Below are 17,633 nucleotides of genomic sequence, written 5' to 3'. Positions count from 1 at the left end.
ACTTACTGGTGCCGTGGTTATCTTCTACATTCAGAGTATAACAATATTATATTAAGCAAGTCAAGCATCAGGAATTTATAAACTAAACATAAGAAACTTGATCATTGCATTCGCCTCAACCAAGTATTGTCTTTTTAAAAAACTTAATAATTATTAGATTGATACCAGATAACATAATATTATACCATAAAAAAGCAATACATAGTCAATTATTCCTTCCGCCACTTGTACTTCATGGACAATTTATTTAATTAAGTGCTATGTACTTTAGATATAAATAATGAGGGTTGTCTGGAAATCGTCGACACGTCATAACAGAAAAAAATCAGTCCAGTCGATTTATCACCTTCATATTTACTAGATGTTTGAATTATAATATCACAACTCGTGATTTGATCTTAGCTCAGAACTAAATTTTTGGGATTGGAAAATTATATTAAATAATTCACTAAAAGTTTGATTTTTTTGGTTTTTATTATAAATTGTCAAATAATGAAATTGTACAATTATTTTGCAGCCGCTGTGGCTTTCTCTTCTTCTCGAATTCTGTCCTTCTTCAATGGACCCATGAAAGCTGCCTTGTCGGCAATTGTCTGGAAACGTCCATGACCGAATTTGGATGAGGTATCGATGAATTTCAAGTTGATACTTTCCAAAGCAGCACGTTTTGTGTGTACCAACAAAGACTAAAAATAAAACATCTATGTTAGGGCGTTGGGTAAATACAATATTATTAGTGTTTTAAAAAATAATTTAACAAATTATGACCTCAGTCCTATCAATGCGTTAAACATAAACAATCATTTAACATTTCATGAGTAATGGCTCTGGGTTGTTATGCATCATTGGTCATACTTTGAATTATCTTAGTTTAGAAATTGCTATCCTTAAAAAGACCTCGGTCCTATCAATGCGATAAAATAAATACATGGGGCATTCATTAATATTGGCTCTATTAAATACATTCGTCATAGGTCAATAGCAAAGAAAAAAAAATTTGCTAACAGATGTCGACACTGGTGCATCAATTACGTAAGTCAAGTTTCATTTTTTCAAGTGCAATATACTACCTTACTTCAAAAGAGAAGATTCTATTCTAAGTTAGTTAACCTTAGCATAAATTATATATTGTTGACAGCAATTTTAAACCTAACCAAAAAGTACATTAGTTGTGATACATAACACCATATTGGGTGATAAATATACAATATAAATATTTCTTATCTACATAATGACAGGTTTTATTGAGTTTTATCATGTTTGGTGAGAACAGATTAAAACTCAAAAATATATATATATATAAAAAACAATTTTATGTCATGAAAAAACCTCAGATATAGGGATAAAGCATTTAGTTCACCGACATTCATAGGATTGGCTCTGGTTGTTCATCACAGGTTTTTTCAAGTTCAAAAAGAATTTGTAAATAAAAAAAATAACTTACCTTACGAAGAGTGATAACTCGCTTCTTGGGGCCAACACAACATCCCTTGATCATCAAGAAATCGTTGTTAACTTCACCATAGTGAGGAAAACCTCCCATGGGGGTGATAGTCTTCTCGGTCAAATCGTACTCAGTTGATGCATTGTTTTTGATAACCTACACAAAAGGAAATCAGGTATTAGAATATCGATGTAATAATAGTATGTCAATATTTAAATTTAAAAGTGTTATATGAATGTGCTAGGCATGGTCTACTAGTAAGTCACGGCCCGATGGACTCTCACACGTTACGGAATAATGCCAACCTTTAACACACGTCCAAACGCTAGGCTTGGAGGGTTAAATTAATTTATGATGTGATAGCCTATACGTCTAAATAAAAGTTAAGACCCTTGTTCTATCCGAATAGATAAACTACTCCACCATTTTAAAATATAAATAAAGTCTTGATTAGTCAGTAGGAAGGCAGCATGGTGGTATCTTCATAAATTTTAAGAATGCAAACATCATGTGTTATCATCATTCTATACAAGACAATTTTAAAAAATTTAATGTGCTAGGCATGGTCTACTAGTAAGTCACTGCCCGATGGACTCTTACACGTTACGGAATAATGCCAACCTTTAACACCTTTCTAAACACAAGGTTTAGTGGATTAATTTTATTTTTGATGTGATAGCCCATACATCTTGACTTCAAGATCCTTATCCTATCCAAATAGTTTGACTATTTCATCATTAAGAAACATATAAATAAAAAGTACTATGGAATTTAAGTCTTGGATTGTCAGTAGGAAGGCAGCATGGTGGTATCTTCAGAAATCTCAAGAATGCAAACATCATGTATTATCATCATTCAATCCAAGACATAACGATTTTAAGTGTAAAGAAATGTGCCAGGCATGGTCTACTAGCAAGTCACTGCCCGATGGGCTCTTGCATGTTACGGAATAATGCCCAACTTCAGCCTCAATCCACACTCGAAAGTTTGGAGGGCTAAATTATTGTATGATGTAACGGTATATACGTTGCAATTATATCAACACTTTCACCGTTTGATTACCAAAGATAATCCATCAATAGAATTGCTAGTAACTCATAAAAACAATGTGGAACTATATCTTACCTTTCCATCCTTGGTATGAATTCCAAGTCCAATACGGTATATCTTCTTATTGATTTCAGTACGATGATGGTAACCCTTTTGACCAGCACGTGCAACAGTGAACTGGACACGACTAGGATGCCATGCTCCAATGCAAGCAACCTTACGAAGACCTTTATGTGTCTTACGGGGCAGTTTCTTTGTATGCCAACGGGATGTAACACCTTAACAATTTAAAAATATATACATTAACATTTGATAAAATAACATTATAAATAAAATGCTTTACCCTTGTATCCACGACCCTTGGTTACACCAATACAATCTATCATCTCATCTGGAGCAAATACATGAGACACAGGTACTGGCTTTTCAAAATGTTCCTTAGCCCATTGTACCTTTTCAGCGATAGTACCTCCATTAACTTGGATCTCCATGATATGAGCCTTCTTTTGACGTTTCTTCAATAACTTCATCTATTTACACAAAATAATTCATTAAAAAAAAACTATATAAACAAGTATTAGATATTTTATAACTTCAGACAGCCCTAGAGGTTTCACGTCAAGTAAATTCAGGATCTAACCGTAATTATTTATTCATCACAGATGAAAAAAAAATAAATGTGAATAATTATTACCTGTGTGTGAGCAACAACGCGGATAACTTTGGAGTATTTGGCAATTTTACCAAGATCTTTGGCAATTTGTCTTTTTCCGTTTTCATCTTGCCACTTCCTAGAGTACTTGACAAAAGCCTTCTTTTTTGATTTGTACCTGAAGGGAAGGACACATAAATGAAGAGCGGCCTCATCATAGACTTAAGTCTAGATTGGAGGCACAACCAACTCTTCTTGCCGGATTTCAAATAGTTTGAAAACATTGGCAATTAGTATAACTCTCATCCGCTAGCGGAGAGGAGAGATAAATGATTAATTATTTACACAGAAACAATAAATCGTTAAACTGAATATATGAAAAAAAAATAGCCTCAGACCGCCCTAGTAAAGTGACATCATTATGTTCAGTGAATCTAACTGTAAACATTTTTAACTAAATCATCACTGGCTTAAATTAAAGAAATATAAATCGTATGAAACATACCAGTTTTTGTAAAAACGACGACGGCAATCTTCAGACAAATGTTCGGCGAACACAGTCTTTAAAGGTTTAAGACCATATGGAGTTTCAACATAACCTACAACACCAACAATGATCATGGGAGGAGCTTCCAAAATGGTTACAGGCTCCACAATTTCCTTCTTGTTGAGTTCTTAAATAAACATAAATTAAACATTCGTTAAAGAAATTATGTCTTTAGTTAATAAAAAAAAAAACTTACTTGATCCTGGACGGTCGGCTTCACGAACAACGTGGGTCATACCAGCTTTGTATGCAATGAAAGCGGTTAAATGAATTGGCTTGCTGGGATCATCCTTGGGGAAAGACTTTACTCTACCACGATGACGGCGTGCGCGCTTCTTTGGGTAGAAACCCATAGAACCATGACGAGGAGCACTAAATTTACGATGAGACTGTAAAATACAAGACCTTATTAATAAATAATTAACACATGGCGTGGTAAATTTACCATAAGTGAAATTTGACTTCTTTTAGGAAGAAAAACAATAGGTAAGTAATAAAAAAGAAAAAATAGCCTCAGACCGCCCTAGTAAAGTGACATCATTATGTTCAGTGAATCTAACTGTAAACATTTTTTAACTAAATCATCACTGGCTAAGAAATATAGTTCCATAAATTTTGGGTACATGGTTAAAAATAAAAACCACATTATTAAAATAGTCTAGTTTTATTGGAGAAGATTTTTTAAAACACGTGGGATTTAAAATACCTAAAAATAATAAGAAAACCATCTGAGAACAGTCGGCTTACTTATATAAAACTAAGATAAGCGGGTAGGTCAAAGGGATTATGAAATGTGACACATTATGACACGTGTCATCAACACGGATATGTACGAAATATTTTTGTAAAACCTTCAGTTCGACCCGTTTAGGACCGGGTGATTCTACTGAAATCTACACGAGAATCTCGCACTAATTGTACAGTCAAACATTGAATAAAACGCATACTAAAAACACGGTACCCTAACCTTAATTTTTCCAACAAGATGCAATTGGGCAGAAAGCTTAAAGGCCGTTTCACAGGGACGCGTATCGTACGCGTCCACGAGAATTGGCCTGAAAAAATGTGTAAACGGATAAAATAATAACACTCTCGGCTGTAGGAATACCAAAGCAAATGTAAATCCGTCGAACGACGAGTATGTCCTCCACCAATTGCATGGCTCGCAAATCTAATGGCGAAAACGAAAAAGCAACATTTCCGTGGTTAACCAGACCAGAAAACAACGGGAAAGTACTCGAATGAAAAGTACCAACAAATAAATACTCACCATAGTCGACGACCTGGAAGATCGAAGAGGATGAAAAAAAAAGACTTGACGAAAGTGGATGTGCGGATGACGCGACAACCACCAGACTACGATGAACGATGATTGCAAACGAAATGAATGATGGAGAAACACTACCCACTACCCACTACGGCACTGCCCGATCGGTAGTCGTATAGCGGAACGGGTGGGGGTACACAAAAGCGTCTCGTGGCGGTGGCCGCACGCAGTGCCGCCAACAACTACAACCGGAAAACGTCCAAGGATCACGGAAAACGGCGCCAACGTATTTTTGAGGTTATGTTTGTATCAGGTCATTCCGGAATGCGTTGGAAAACGGTATATTTTTCTGAATGTGCGTCCCCACCGGAATAATAACAACAATAATAAACAGACGAGATAAATGACAATTGATAATTGATAATTGATAATTGACAATTGATAATTGATAATTGTCTGAAGCCGAACTCCTTGCGCGAGATAGGTGGGCTATAATTGGAACGAATTCACGTATTAGCTGGTTCAAGCAGACTGCTTCAGCTGGTCGCTGGGCTGTTGTCTGTTTTCAAGAGACGCCGTTATCAGATTTTTGAGACTTAAAGGTCAACAGGTCCATTGATTAAAGACGCCGAGAGTAATAAAAAGTCGATAGTCGATACCCAATACCCGATTCGTTTGATCTCGCGTCCGAACGTCGTCTGCGTCTATTTCCGAATCGCTTTTATTGTACACGGATTGCGGGTTTGTCCGAACCGAAATAGAGACCGTAAGCACCGCCGTCCGTGTCCCGTGATCCACTCACTAGTCACTACTCAGTCATAGTTCTGCCAATTGCCAATGCTATTGCACGTTTTCGGTACTTCAAAAATGGATAACTACAAGTGTTCACTGTCCGTCGTCGACGTCTACGATATGGCACAGGACATCGGACGAGAGTTCGAGTCCATCATTGATGCGTATGGCACTGATGCCATAACAGGATTAATGCCCAAAGTGGTATCCGCCCTAGAGCAGATGGAAATATTGGCTATGAAGAATGAACGAGAGAACACCACTGTGGATGACCTACGAGCGACAATACAACAACTGGAAATGGACAAACAGGAACGGACTGAGGATAGGATCAAATATGAGAAGGTAAATTAATGTCAAATAATGTATTACATTGTAACTCACACTAAACATATGTAACTGATTGTGTTTTTCTACTACCATATAACTACTATATTGTAGGAGATGGAACAAATCGAAGATAAGTGGCGTGAAGACTATAACGAATTGTTGACTACTGTTTCTAGACTTCAAGATGATAACCGTAAATTGACAGAGTCTTTGCAAGCTGCTGAAAAGGATAAGATTGTTGATTCAAAATGTATGATTTTGTAAGAAAATTTATAATTTCATGTCACATTATTAACTGGTTGTTAACTTTTAGCACAAGTTTTAAGTCCAGATGTTGATACTGTTGCTCTTCAACGTCTACGCCATACCGTAGACCAAATGCGTGATAGTATTAGAAGCTATGAACATCAATTATATTCAAAGAGTAATGAAGTTGATTCAGTAAGTTTATATTGTAATAATTTTCTATTGTACATTTGTTAATTTTGTGCAACAATCATACCTCTATAGTTGAACGTTCAAATGGATAGGTTGCAAACTACTTTAAAAGACTTGCGACGTAAGCATCGTTTTGCACAATTACAATGTCGTGGTTTAGTTGAAGAGAGGGCAGATATTCTTTCCCAACTTCAAAAGCAGCAAAAAGAATTTATATCACTTAGACAAAGGTTTGGTGTAGCTCAGAAAGAAAATGAAGACCTATCAAAATATAGAGTTAGTAAACTCTTAATATTTTTAACTAATTATTTTTGTATAAATGTGTGTTATTATATGTTTTTTGTATTTAGGATGATTTGCCTGATTTGAAAAATAAAGCCATTTATGATTTAGACGATCCAGATAGACCAAAGTTTACTACAAACGAACTGAAAGATATTTTGACGGAACGTAATGAACTAAAAACTCGTGTTAATGATCTTGAAGATGAACTCTTACAGTATAGGCCGGTTGAACAGTCGACAATATCGTAAGTAACAACATTGATTATAAATACAATTACCTATTGGCTATTTACTATCAATAGTAAAATTAAATTTTTTATCAATGAACAGCTTTTACACAACATTCCGCTTAACAATCATAATTATTTGTTATATACTGAGAAAAATAACTGAAAAAGTTTGCTGGTACCCATGTAATTCAATTTTTTTTCTTTCTTTACCTATTATCTACCTATCAATTTATTCATAAAAAAAATTTTACCCTACTAAATAAGCACGTTTTTATTTTTCCATTTGCACGCTTGGTACGCATATGCTTACTACAATTTGCTTGGTTTACTACAAATCTACCACTTTGTGCATGTAAACTTGTACATTAGCCAGGAAAGGGATGAAATCCAAGAAACGCGGGTACGAAGAATTTTGTTACGAAACTGTACCACCAGAACAGACAGTGACCGACAAAATCCTGACACCACTCCGGGCGATAAGGAAGACACGCAAGTGTCAATCATCACCCCAGAAATTTCATCTGATGTAACATCCCCAATCAGGTAAGTGTCATCACTCATGTTTGCATACACTTGTTTGCCACATAGGTAATGACTTCAAAGTAGCGAAACGCTTACATTGTCTCATTTTAGTTGCTCTTTTATAATTATTGCTGTGGTAAATTTTTTTCATTTCATAACTGTGCATGGTGGTAGAATATTGATTAATTAATTTTTCTCAAAGACAAAAACAACAACTTCAATATGCAAGACTAAATTGACCATATAAATACTGAAAAAGTTGTTTCAAGTATGCTAGCGTTTATATATGTATCATTTGATAATGTAAAAATAATAAACAGGGTTGGAACTTTATGCGCTAAAAAACAATGTAATATGTGCATACGTATGTACTAAAAAACGCAAATATGCTGTATAATATGCATATATTATTTTATAATATATATATATTTTAAGGTATAATTATAAAAAAAAAATATTTTTGGATCATAAATATTTTATTTATATTTTTTTTTGTTGATGATTTGGAGCTGTTATTCTAAATCTATTCCCAGAATCCTAAATTTAAAAAAAAATAGCATTTATCGAATACAGCGATTATTAAATAATGTTAGGTATTAATTAGTATTTATCCAACATATTAACAACATCACAAATTTTTCATAGTATTTACAATAATAAAGTACTGCATTGATGCAGGTACTCTAAAGGGTTATGATTGGTTCTAGAAGTAAAGGGATCCCCGGTGCGTAATTTTTGAAAATTTGTATACGTGATGGTGCTTTTTTAAATATTTTTTTTACGTTGGCTACGATTTTACGATCAGTACTAAACTGATTTCGTACTTTCTCTGAAACTCTATAGAGACCATGAGCAGCACATGTACCATTTTAAAGTAGAATGCGTTCAAATAGATTTCCCACATTTTATCATATACGGTACTATTTATTTGTAAATCATTTAATTTACAATATTCAATTATTAAAAATTTGTTTATTTTTGTTGATTTCTAAAACGCTTTAACATAAAATGCATTTACTATACTCAAAATCTTTAAATATGCAAAATCACATAAATTTAGTAAAATGTGCAAAAATATGCAACATAAATTGTTGTATTTTAATAGTATGGTTCATGAAACGAATTTGTATCGAATCAGATTATAAATATGCTTCCTGAGAAAGATGCAAATGCATAAAGTTCCGAGCCCTGATAATAAATAATATACTCTGTCCAGAAAGTAAATACATTGTTCTGTGAATCTTCTCGTAATACACTGCCATCAAGACTGGTTCTACTATGGCAGGTGTCGTGTGTATTTTTGTCGGTCCTTAGTTTTTATTTTTGCTGGACAGAGTTGTATTAAATATTTAGACATTTAAATAGAGATCTCAATAGTTCATTCATTGTCGAATTATACATTTTTTAGTTAAATTTATTTTTATCTTATTCAGGTCTGACGATGAACAGGAAGAAGGACCTGTTCAAGGACCATTACCTTTAGAACCTGATGATGCACCATGGAAACGAAATCCAGAATCTGGTATTCGTAAACTGTAAGTGTATAATATAATCAGTAATTTTTATCAATAGTTGATGAACTTAGTATTTTAATTTAATTTCTTTTCTTTTCTGTTTACAGTTTTCGTAAGATGTTTGCTGAAACTAACAACTCTTTATTTTCTAAGACTAGTCCTAAACATCCTAAGTTATCGTTATCCAAAATGGCTGTATCCATTGGTCATTCGTCTATTATGGGACCGTCTGAAGTGTGATAAATAAAACATTGATCTCAAATTGAATTATTGTTTATTAATCATTACAACAAGTATTATTTTAAGGCATATGCATAGCTAAATTATAAGGGATCAGTAAACATAAGTAACTATAAATCAAATGAACTTAGTAATATTATTTTATTTTATTTTTTACATATATATTTTACAATATTTTTATCGTGATTATTTATTATTAATACTTAAAATTGCTAGCGCATAGCTCTTTTAATTTGTATTGAATTATTTTATTATTTATTTAACATAATTGAACGCTTATTTATAAATACATACAAACTTTTAACTTTTCTGTGTTAGATCTTAGTTTTTTTGCTAGTGCTAATTATTTTGAGACAAAACGGCATGTCAAAATATTGTAAATTAAGTAAATAAGTCCTATTTTAATTGAAAAGACATTGTGTATGTGATATTGCATTCAGATAAATTTTTTTTATTTATTTACCAATTTATTCTTTATGTACAAAAATAAAATATTTTATTACTTTGATTGATTAACTTTTGTATCAAGTTAAAGATAAAAAATGCTCATAATATATTGTTTTTAATGATCCCCCCCTAATCAATTGTATTACATTATGTAATACAATAATATTTAGGGCTAATGCTTTTGACGTAACTCATCTAGTCGAGTTTATAATCAAATATAATTGATTTTGTTGTATTTTTTTTTGTTTGTACTTAAAAGAATGTGAAGTATATTTTTATAGTGATTTATAATCAAATATTTAACTATTTTTAAATAGTATTACATTTATAATTATGTTTATAATGTATTGTACTGCCCTGTGCTTTTTAATGTATTGAGTAACGTGCAACGTTTTGTTGAAAAAAATGTGTACTTCCAAAATTTTAATTGGCTATTGTTTTGTTAATTGTTATTATTTGTAAAGACCGTAATATAGTATTTTGAATTAGACAATATTTATACCAAATTGATTTTTTTTATGTTTGTGTACATTTTTGTAATCTACTACCAGCCCAATACTATTATTTTATCTACACTGTTATAACTTTATAAGCTTGTCTGCTGATATTAACGCTCTTGCTATCAAAATTATTGATCTATTGTCTTTCCACACATGTAAAAATTGAAAAGTATAATTTACATTCAAAATTAGATAGTTTAAAAAATAACTTTACTTTTTTGTAGTATTATGAATATATAACTAAGAATTAAGACTCAGATTAATTCTTTCAATACAAAATTTAAAAGTTCTTAAATCCTTTATATTATCATATATGAAAAAACAGTTGTAATCAAAAATTAAATGAATAATGACATTGAGCGTTAGTTTCTATATATTTGTTATTTTTTAATGACTTCAGTTTATGTTTTTCTAATGTCCTTATAAACCAAAAAGATGGTTTAATATTTTATGTCATCACAATTAAAAACTGTACATTAGTACTTAGTGTATTAAACAACTTAAACTCTTGAGGGGGCTTACACTACATCTTGTCGTGTTGTGTAAAATAATTTTCTCTGATTCGCTAACAATGTGGTTCGATTAAGGTATACTATATTATGATATATCATTATTTTATCACATGATACCGTGTAGTGAAATATATTCCTAACCTAACTTTTGTTACAATGATTATTTAACTACTAAACTACTAAATTAATTTTTAAAAACAGTGTTATATGTTAATGTCTAAATAAGTAACTATTGATTTGATTGTCATTGACAGTTGACTGCTATTCTACACAGTAAACAGTAGTTTAAATGTTTGGTAGAGCAGCACATTTCCCTTTCCTTGTGTCAAAATAAAGTTAAATTATAACAACTGACATATTATTAGTATTTAATAATTATTATAACAAAACCTGTATTTTAAGATTTAAACTGATAAACAAACTATTTTAGTTGACTGATTTTTTTCTGCAACAGACAACAAATAAAACCCAGACTGAAAAAAAAACCGTTAATCTCATAATAGTAAGCTCAGTTTTAGAAATTTTTTAACTTCACTATTTACTTAATTATTTTTTAAACCTATTACTTAACTTAATAAGTTAAAAATGTTATTGTTGTAACTCAACTTTTATAGTTAATTATGATTATTGTGCAGTTAAGTTAATTTTTTTTTTGTATTACGAAGGTAGCGAATGTCGCAAGACATTAGTCATGTGTTCGCACTACTTCGCAGCGAACAATATTGCATTTTCGGACGTTGTAAATATATTATATATATATTATTAAAATGATACCTCAAAATAATAGTTTTATATTTTGTATTCTGAGCGGAGCGATGAATGTATTGATTTTACAATAATGTGTGTGTGCCTGTGTACACGATAAGTAGTGAAAATAATGCTTCAATTTTTAACTTCAGTGTCTTTTCTGATGGGAAAGTGAATCTAGTTAGTGCATTCAGGAGATCAAATTTCAAAGTATTTTTCAAAAGAGCTAGCTAAGAATTTTTATTTTTATTAGGCTTTTTCTTTAATTAATGTCGATATTAAATATATGATGTATCGGTACAATTTATGTATTTTCAAAATATTTTGACTTGTTTTAAACTATTTACGGACATTTTCAGTATTTTTAGTTTTTTTTTCTATAAAAATGTTAGGTCAAAAAGCTTGAAAATCTAATACAAGGCTTGGCTCCTGTAACCTGATATACTGTTACAATATCAGTTAAAAATTATTAAAAATATGTATGCATGATTTTTTATCATAATCATTTAGCCCTATTTAGGGTTCAGAATTGTAGCAAATGATCGATATAACTATCTCCTACATTAATATGACAATATCTTTTGAAGTCTTGAAAATGGTTGTAGCATTAACATTCATTCCTAATAATTAATGATATTGATTTGGAAATTTAATCGTTGTCGCCTTGTTGGAATACTTACCTACCAGCTACCAGACGAATTAGAACCCTTACTAGATTGGTTTGAAGACAATAATTACGTTGGGCGAATTAATAGAAATGGAAGAGGTCGTCGATTACTTTTATTTCCACCTAATATTTTGAGCTTGCGCATAATAGTGTTTTGAATGGAAAAAACATAACCAACAATCATTCCGAAGCTCCTAATAGAAGACACATGGAAGTGTAACTAAAAATAGTTAGAAAATTATGAACAAAGTGGAACTTTGTGATTTTTGAGAAGGATAGCCCAAAATATTTCTGTACAGTAGGTAACTATTGAATTTTGAATTATTGTATTTTGTAGCAATGTTTTTAATTTATGAATGTTCGAATACATTTGTATGCAATATTGCAATGTGTATGCTTATTATAACCATAATGTTAATAATGTTATATAATTATTCTAAATTATAATATATACATATTGTTGTATTATTGTCATAGGTGTATTATGTAAAAGTAAAATAATTGAATTAATATAATTATTAATTTTGTCCAAACGTCCGCGTCTAATGACTTCACGCCCAAATGGCTGCGTCTAAACGGCCGCGTTCATTTGTCCTATGTCAGGTGCCGGGGTGCGTAGTAATCACGGTCCACGATTATAAAGAATTCTTTTCTAGGTACTCGAATATACATCAACGCCAAACCTCCAGAGATCGGCTATCAAGCCACAGGGTTATAATAATAAAATATATTAAGATTTGCATTTAGATTACAATTATTATGAATTGCTTATCTAGCCGACACCCACAATATTACCAATATTTAGATTATGCTAGTATTCACAATTATATACATTATTAGAAAAAAAATGTACACACGTTTGTTATTTTTTTACTACAGGATTTGATATTAAAATTTAAAGTGGTAATAGGGGCCTCACTACTGCCGTCAATTTTAGCTGAAAAGACCTAAGATATTGACAAAATTGAAGTTAGTTAACGTTGTCCAATTTTGATTCTAAAAAAAAATTTGAACCCGCCAGAAAATTGTCTATAGATCCTACAAGGCACTTTGTAAAAACTAAATTTCATGTTATTGTAAACTGTAATTGAAAACTTGAAAATATCAACTTTTTCGAATCATAATTAAAATTAAAATTAATATTAAAAACGGAAAATGTTCCGTACGATCTACAGACATTTTTCTGCTGAATTCAAATATTTTTTCAGAATCAAAGTCAGACAACGTTAACTAACTTTAATTTTGTCAAAACAAATGTATGTTTTTGTATAATTCGTGTGGTGACATTTATATAGTTATCGAGTTATTGACATGTGCATGCGCGTACGAGAGAGGATATCCGCATTTAATTTCACTCACACTAATAATCATTTACAACCATGAACTAAGATAGTATCTATATACTATCTTAGTTCATGGTAGAAACAAATAAATGTTTTTTTGAAGATAATGTAAGAATATCCATCATCCATCGGTTAGGACCACGAACATATAATAGTTGGTTAAATATAATGGTTAGGACCATATATATATTTTCTATGATTAGGACGGTGAGGTTATAATTATAAATAATCTATGGCAAATGACAATCGTCTGAGACGAACAGCGATTCCAATACGTACTCACATATTTCGTTCCATTCCGGTTATTAAGCTAGGTGCCTATTTTTATAAATGTCATTAATCTCAATACTTCCAGACTGAACTTTTGGATCGGAGATATGAAGACGCGCGCTGCATTTTGCTTGGCGGAGACGCACAGCTCTGACACTAGACAATATTATACACTCAAAGGGACCGCGTTTCGCCGGAAGAATAAATAATTACGTAAGTTTTGTCCTACTACTCTGTTGACGCGGTGTAGACCTAATGTAAATATTTTTTGTCAGAAACTTATATACCCGCTAGACGTAGAGTAGTTTTTAAAATCCAGTTGTTATAGGTGTACAACAATTAGGATATTATGAAAAATACCTTAAATTATAATTGCCTACAACTGTTAATTTATTGTTATAGTAGAATAATTTTTAAATTTCAAATCAATGATTAGGTAATGCTTTTATAAGTAGGAAGGTAGGTTTTTATACCTACCTAACAAAATAAGAAAATACATAATGATTAATGTTATTTAATATGATTTGTAAGTACATAGCAGATTATACCTATCACTTGGTGACGATTATTTTTGTTTTATACGTTCTTCGTAATTCAGTTCCGTCACGATAGTTTTAGTTTTCGTAAATGTGAAACATACATTTTCTATGCATACGGGATACGGGCATTAAACATTTGGGTTTTAAGAGAACACCTCAAACGTACGTTTTTTGGGGGGGTTTTTACGGGATGTACCTAAGGGAAATTGTCTTCAAATTTTCACATTTCACTATTTTATATTGTGATATTATTTGTGCCTAGGTTAAGTTTCTGTTTTAGAATCGATCGATATAGGTTACCTAGGTATATCACATTCTTTAATTTAAATTCTGGTAGTCGAGTATTGGACAAGTACCTACGTAATTTAATTACTAAAAAAATATTTTTTCCCTAACAGTGTCACCGGCAGGAGAATACATTATAGAATAAATGTAGACATTTATAGACATAAACTTGTGGTCTAGTATATGGTTAAAATTGGCATGCGACCAACAACTGGGGGCTTGTTCTGGACAATTTAAATGATCTAATAAGGTTTATCTCATTATTTGAATTAAATTAATTTTTAACCGATTGTTGTCAATTTTTTAATTTATTTCATTCGACACACTCGTCTCAGTTTTCTAGTACCTCTAGATTTCTCACGAAATTCATATCGATCATCTCGCAGCTTTCATATTCAAAACCAAAAAAATATGTATTTTTAGCTTATTTCAATATTTGTCATCGCACAATCCCCCTGAACTAGAAAACCAGAATATATTACAGATCATAAAGATACTAGTATTCTATACTAGATAAGTTTCAATTAGCGATATGTAGAGAGAGATGGAGATGGAGCAAGATGTAGACGGATGAAGATAGCTGTTTCTTCGGCGACAGCGTGTGCTGCAGTACAGCTAGGTTTCACTGGAAGAGTCAATGTTTATGCGTAAGTTTGTTTTCATATTATTTTGGGGCTTAAATTTACTTTTTAGATTTGAATTAAATACTTGTTGTCACGGAAAATCTGTTAACTCGGTAACGTAGAACCACATACGTTTACTACTACCTACCAAAGGCGCAATGTATAATAATAATAAATTATACGCCAGTTCGAACAATCCAAACGCTGTCTTACTCGTAGTCGAGTTCTAGTTGATAACTGACTTGTGAATAAATGTAATTTTTGTTAGGTATAAAAATAAAACTAATAAATCCTTGAATACAACATTTAAAAATAAGCAGACTGAAATGTGTGAGCGTTTCAGTGATTCGAAGACTAAGTTTCGTAGGAGATTTTGATTCCGTCATGGGGTACCTATGTATTTTCTTATTTTTCAGTAGGTTTCTTTTTATTATTGTTAATTGATCAGGGGATGTATTGCCCGAAACTTTTCAATTATTTGTATTGCAATTATACTGGTATAACACTATTCCGGCTATCAATAAAGTCGTGTTCAAAATTAGAAAATTGGTCAGGTATGATATTTTATTAACTAATTCTTTCGAGTAGGGAATTAGCTCAATGATATTTAAATATTTTCACCGATAATCAAGTACGACGACTTGTAGGTAACTAGAGACTGAGTGAATATGAGTTAGGAAGTGTGTGATATGGCGGAGATAAGGAAATGGGTCAACCGGATTTCAGAATGCTTGGTGTATGAAACGGAAAGATGAAAAAGAAATGTAAGGTTAGAGTAGGTAAGACTGAAGAAGAGATGGATATACAGAATACCGATCATATGAGGTGTGGAATGAGAGTGGCTGAACTAATATGTATAGCTGCGAGAGACGGGGGAAGAAAAAGTGTAAAGGTAGAATTATAGTTATGTTAACAATGCCGAATACGTAGGAAAGGATCTTGAATTTCAAAGGCCACTTGACTCTTTGGCTGAAACTACCGTTATCAGTTGATATAGGTTTACAACCTTGACTTATAGGATAGAATAAAAAGATCGGTTGCTGGTTGGGATATCAGCGCACTATTTGTTTTCCATCTTTGACACACGCGTAGCATACCAAATGTACGATTAAGAAAACACTAAAATGATTGTGCGTGGGTCAGAGAGAGAAATAAATAGTGCGCTAAAAATCTGACATCCTCTTAAGTGTTATCAAGTTGAAGAAGCAGTTGATTGTTGACAATTTGACATTTGACATCTAAAGGTAAGATTATTATCTAGGCAACCTCGTGGGCTTTTTATTATATTTTAATTTTAACGCGAGTTATGAGTGTTTTAAAATTGTTAATTTTTTATACATTTTAAAATACTCATAACTCGCTTTAAAATTAAAATATACTAAAAAAACCCATGAGGTAGCCTAGATAAAAATCTTACCTTTAGATATTATGAGAAGTCAATTCACTCTAATTTTTAAATTAACGGAACTACACGTGTTTTGCTGAGCGTAAAATTTGCTATGTTACGCACTTGTAAGACGGAGACAACACATGCGGGTATAACGTCCTCTTAACTGTGGTAGGTATCATGATTGGAAGTAAAATTGATTAGCAGGGCTGTGAATTTAATACAATGAAAAAGTGTTAAATATTTGTCTGCATGTATGTACTAAAAACAGGCAAAATATGCACTTCAAATTCTAAAAAATACTGAATGAAAACGTTTTTATTAAAAATTTTTTAAATTAATAAATAATAATTCAAATTGGTTTACAAAAAAAAATTCTTTATTTACACACTTGGTAGATACCTATTTATTTTTCTAAACGGATGAACCGAAGAAATCATGAAAACATGCAATTAATATGAACTAACCCAAAAAAATATTATGTAAAATAAGATTTTGGCCGAATCCGGTGTAGCAAAAAAGCATGTAAATGCATTTAATTCACAGCCCTGGTAATAAGTTATGATTTATCTGTAGTGGGAACCGGGGTACAGTGAGACGCATATTGGTAACGGTGTTGTAATAATAGGGATCTCCCAAAAAAAATACGTACTAATAGTTCAAACAAATCATAAAAGCCAACTGAAATAAATATTAATTTATGAAAAAGTATATTAAAAAGCATTATTATTATAAATGAAACAGAACTATGAGCTATGGACCGTAACATAATATAGGTATTTCTATATTTTTAGCTCCATAATTTCTGTTAAAATATTAGGAAAATGTATTAAGTACCGTAAAAGTGCTAAATTGGAGCTATTACTGATAATATTTTATTCATAACTAATTATCATAGAAGGTTAGGTACTGTTATTTCACATACCTATTATAGTTTAATTTAACTACAACATTCTAGTAGAGTCTGAACAAATTTGGTTCCACGACTCTGATCATACAAACT

General features: G+C 31.6%; 2 protein-coding genes across 6 annotated transcripts; one reads left to right on the top strand and one right to left on the bottom strand.

Annotated features, from left to right (window-relative positions):
• Positions 1-455: 455 nt before the first annotated feature.
• On the bottom strand, positions 456-5,115 carry LOC132950015 (large ribosomal subunit protein uL3). Its single transcript, XM_061021195.1, has 8 exons — positions 4,964-5,115; positions 3,890-4,082; positions 3,652-3,820; positions 3,189-3,324; positions 2,838-3,024; positions 2,570-2,772; positions 1,445-1,600; positions 456-686 (listed from the first exon to the last, which is right to left on the bottom strand). Exons 1-8 carry the CDS (start codon positions 4,964-4,966, stop codon positions 507-509), a joined length of 1,227 nt encoding a protein of 408 aa, XP_060877178.1. The 5' UTR covers positions 4,967-5,115; the 3' UTR covers positions 456-506.
• Positions 5,116-5,279: 164 nt separating this feature from the next.
• On the top strand, positions 5,280-10,252 carry LOC132950013 (RILP-like protein homolog). 5 transcript variants are annotated; one of them, XR_009665176.1, is made up of 8 exons: positions 5,280-6,097; positions 6,194-6,332; positions 6,396-6,523; positions 6,593-6,796; positions 6,871-7,049; positions 7,408-7,577; positions 8,990-9,091; positions 9,178-9,213. XR_009665176.1 is itself a non-coding variant. In XM_061021191.1 (8 exons), the coding sequence occupies exons 1-8, from the start codon at positions 5,798-5,800 to the stop codon at positions 9,308-9,310; spliced, it is 1,359 nt and encodes a 452-aa protein (XP_060877174.1). In that variant the 5' UTR covers positions 5,280-5,797; the 3' UTR covers positions 9,311-10,252. The 5 variants fall into 5 exon arrangements, 4 of the variants coding, with proteins under 4 accessions (XP_060877174.1, XP_060877175.1, XP_060877177.1 ...); XM_061021191.1 differs by having other exon boundaries at positions 7,404-7,577; positions 9,178-10,252; XM_061021192.1 differs by lacking the exon at positions 7,408-7,577 and having other exon boundaries at positions 9,178-10,252.
• Positions 10,253-17,633: the final 7,381 nt, after the last annotated feature.

The sequence above is a fragment of the Metopolophium dirhodum genome, chromosome 8 (assembly GCF_019925205.1).
Source record: "Metopolophium dirhodum isolate CAU chromosome 8, ASM1992520v1, whole genome shotgun sequence".
Lineage (NCBI taxonomy): Eukaryota > Metazoa > Arthropoda > Insecta > Hemiptera > Aphididae > Metopolophium > Metopolophium dirhodum.
The sequence above is the reverse complement of the archived record's forward strand: the minus strand, read 5'-3'. Positions and strand labels throughout refer to the sequence as shown.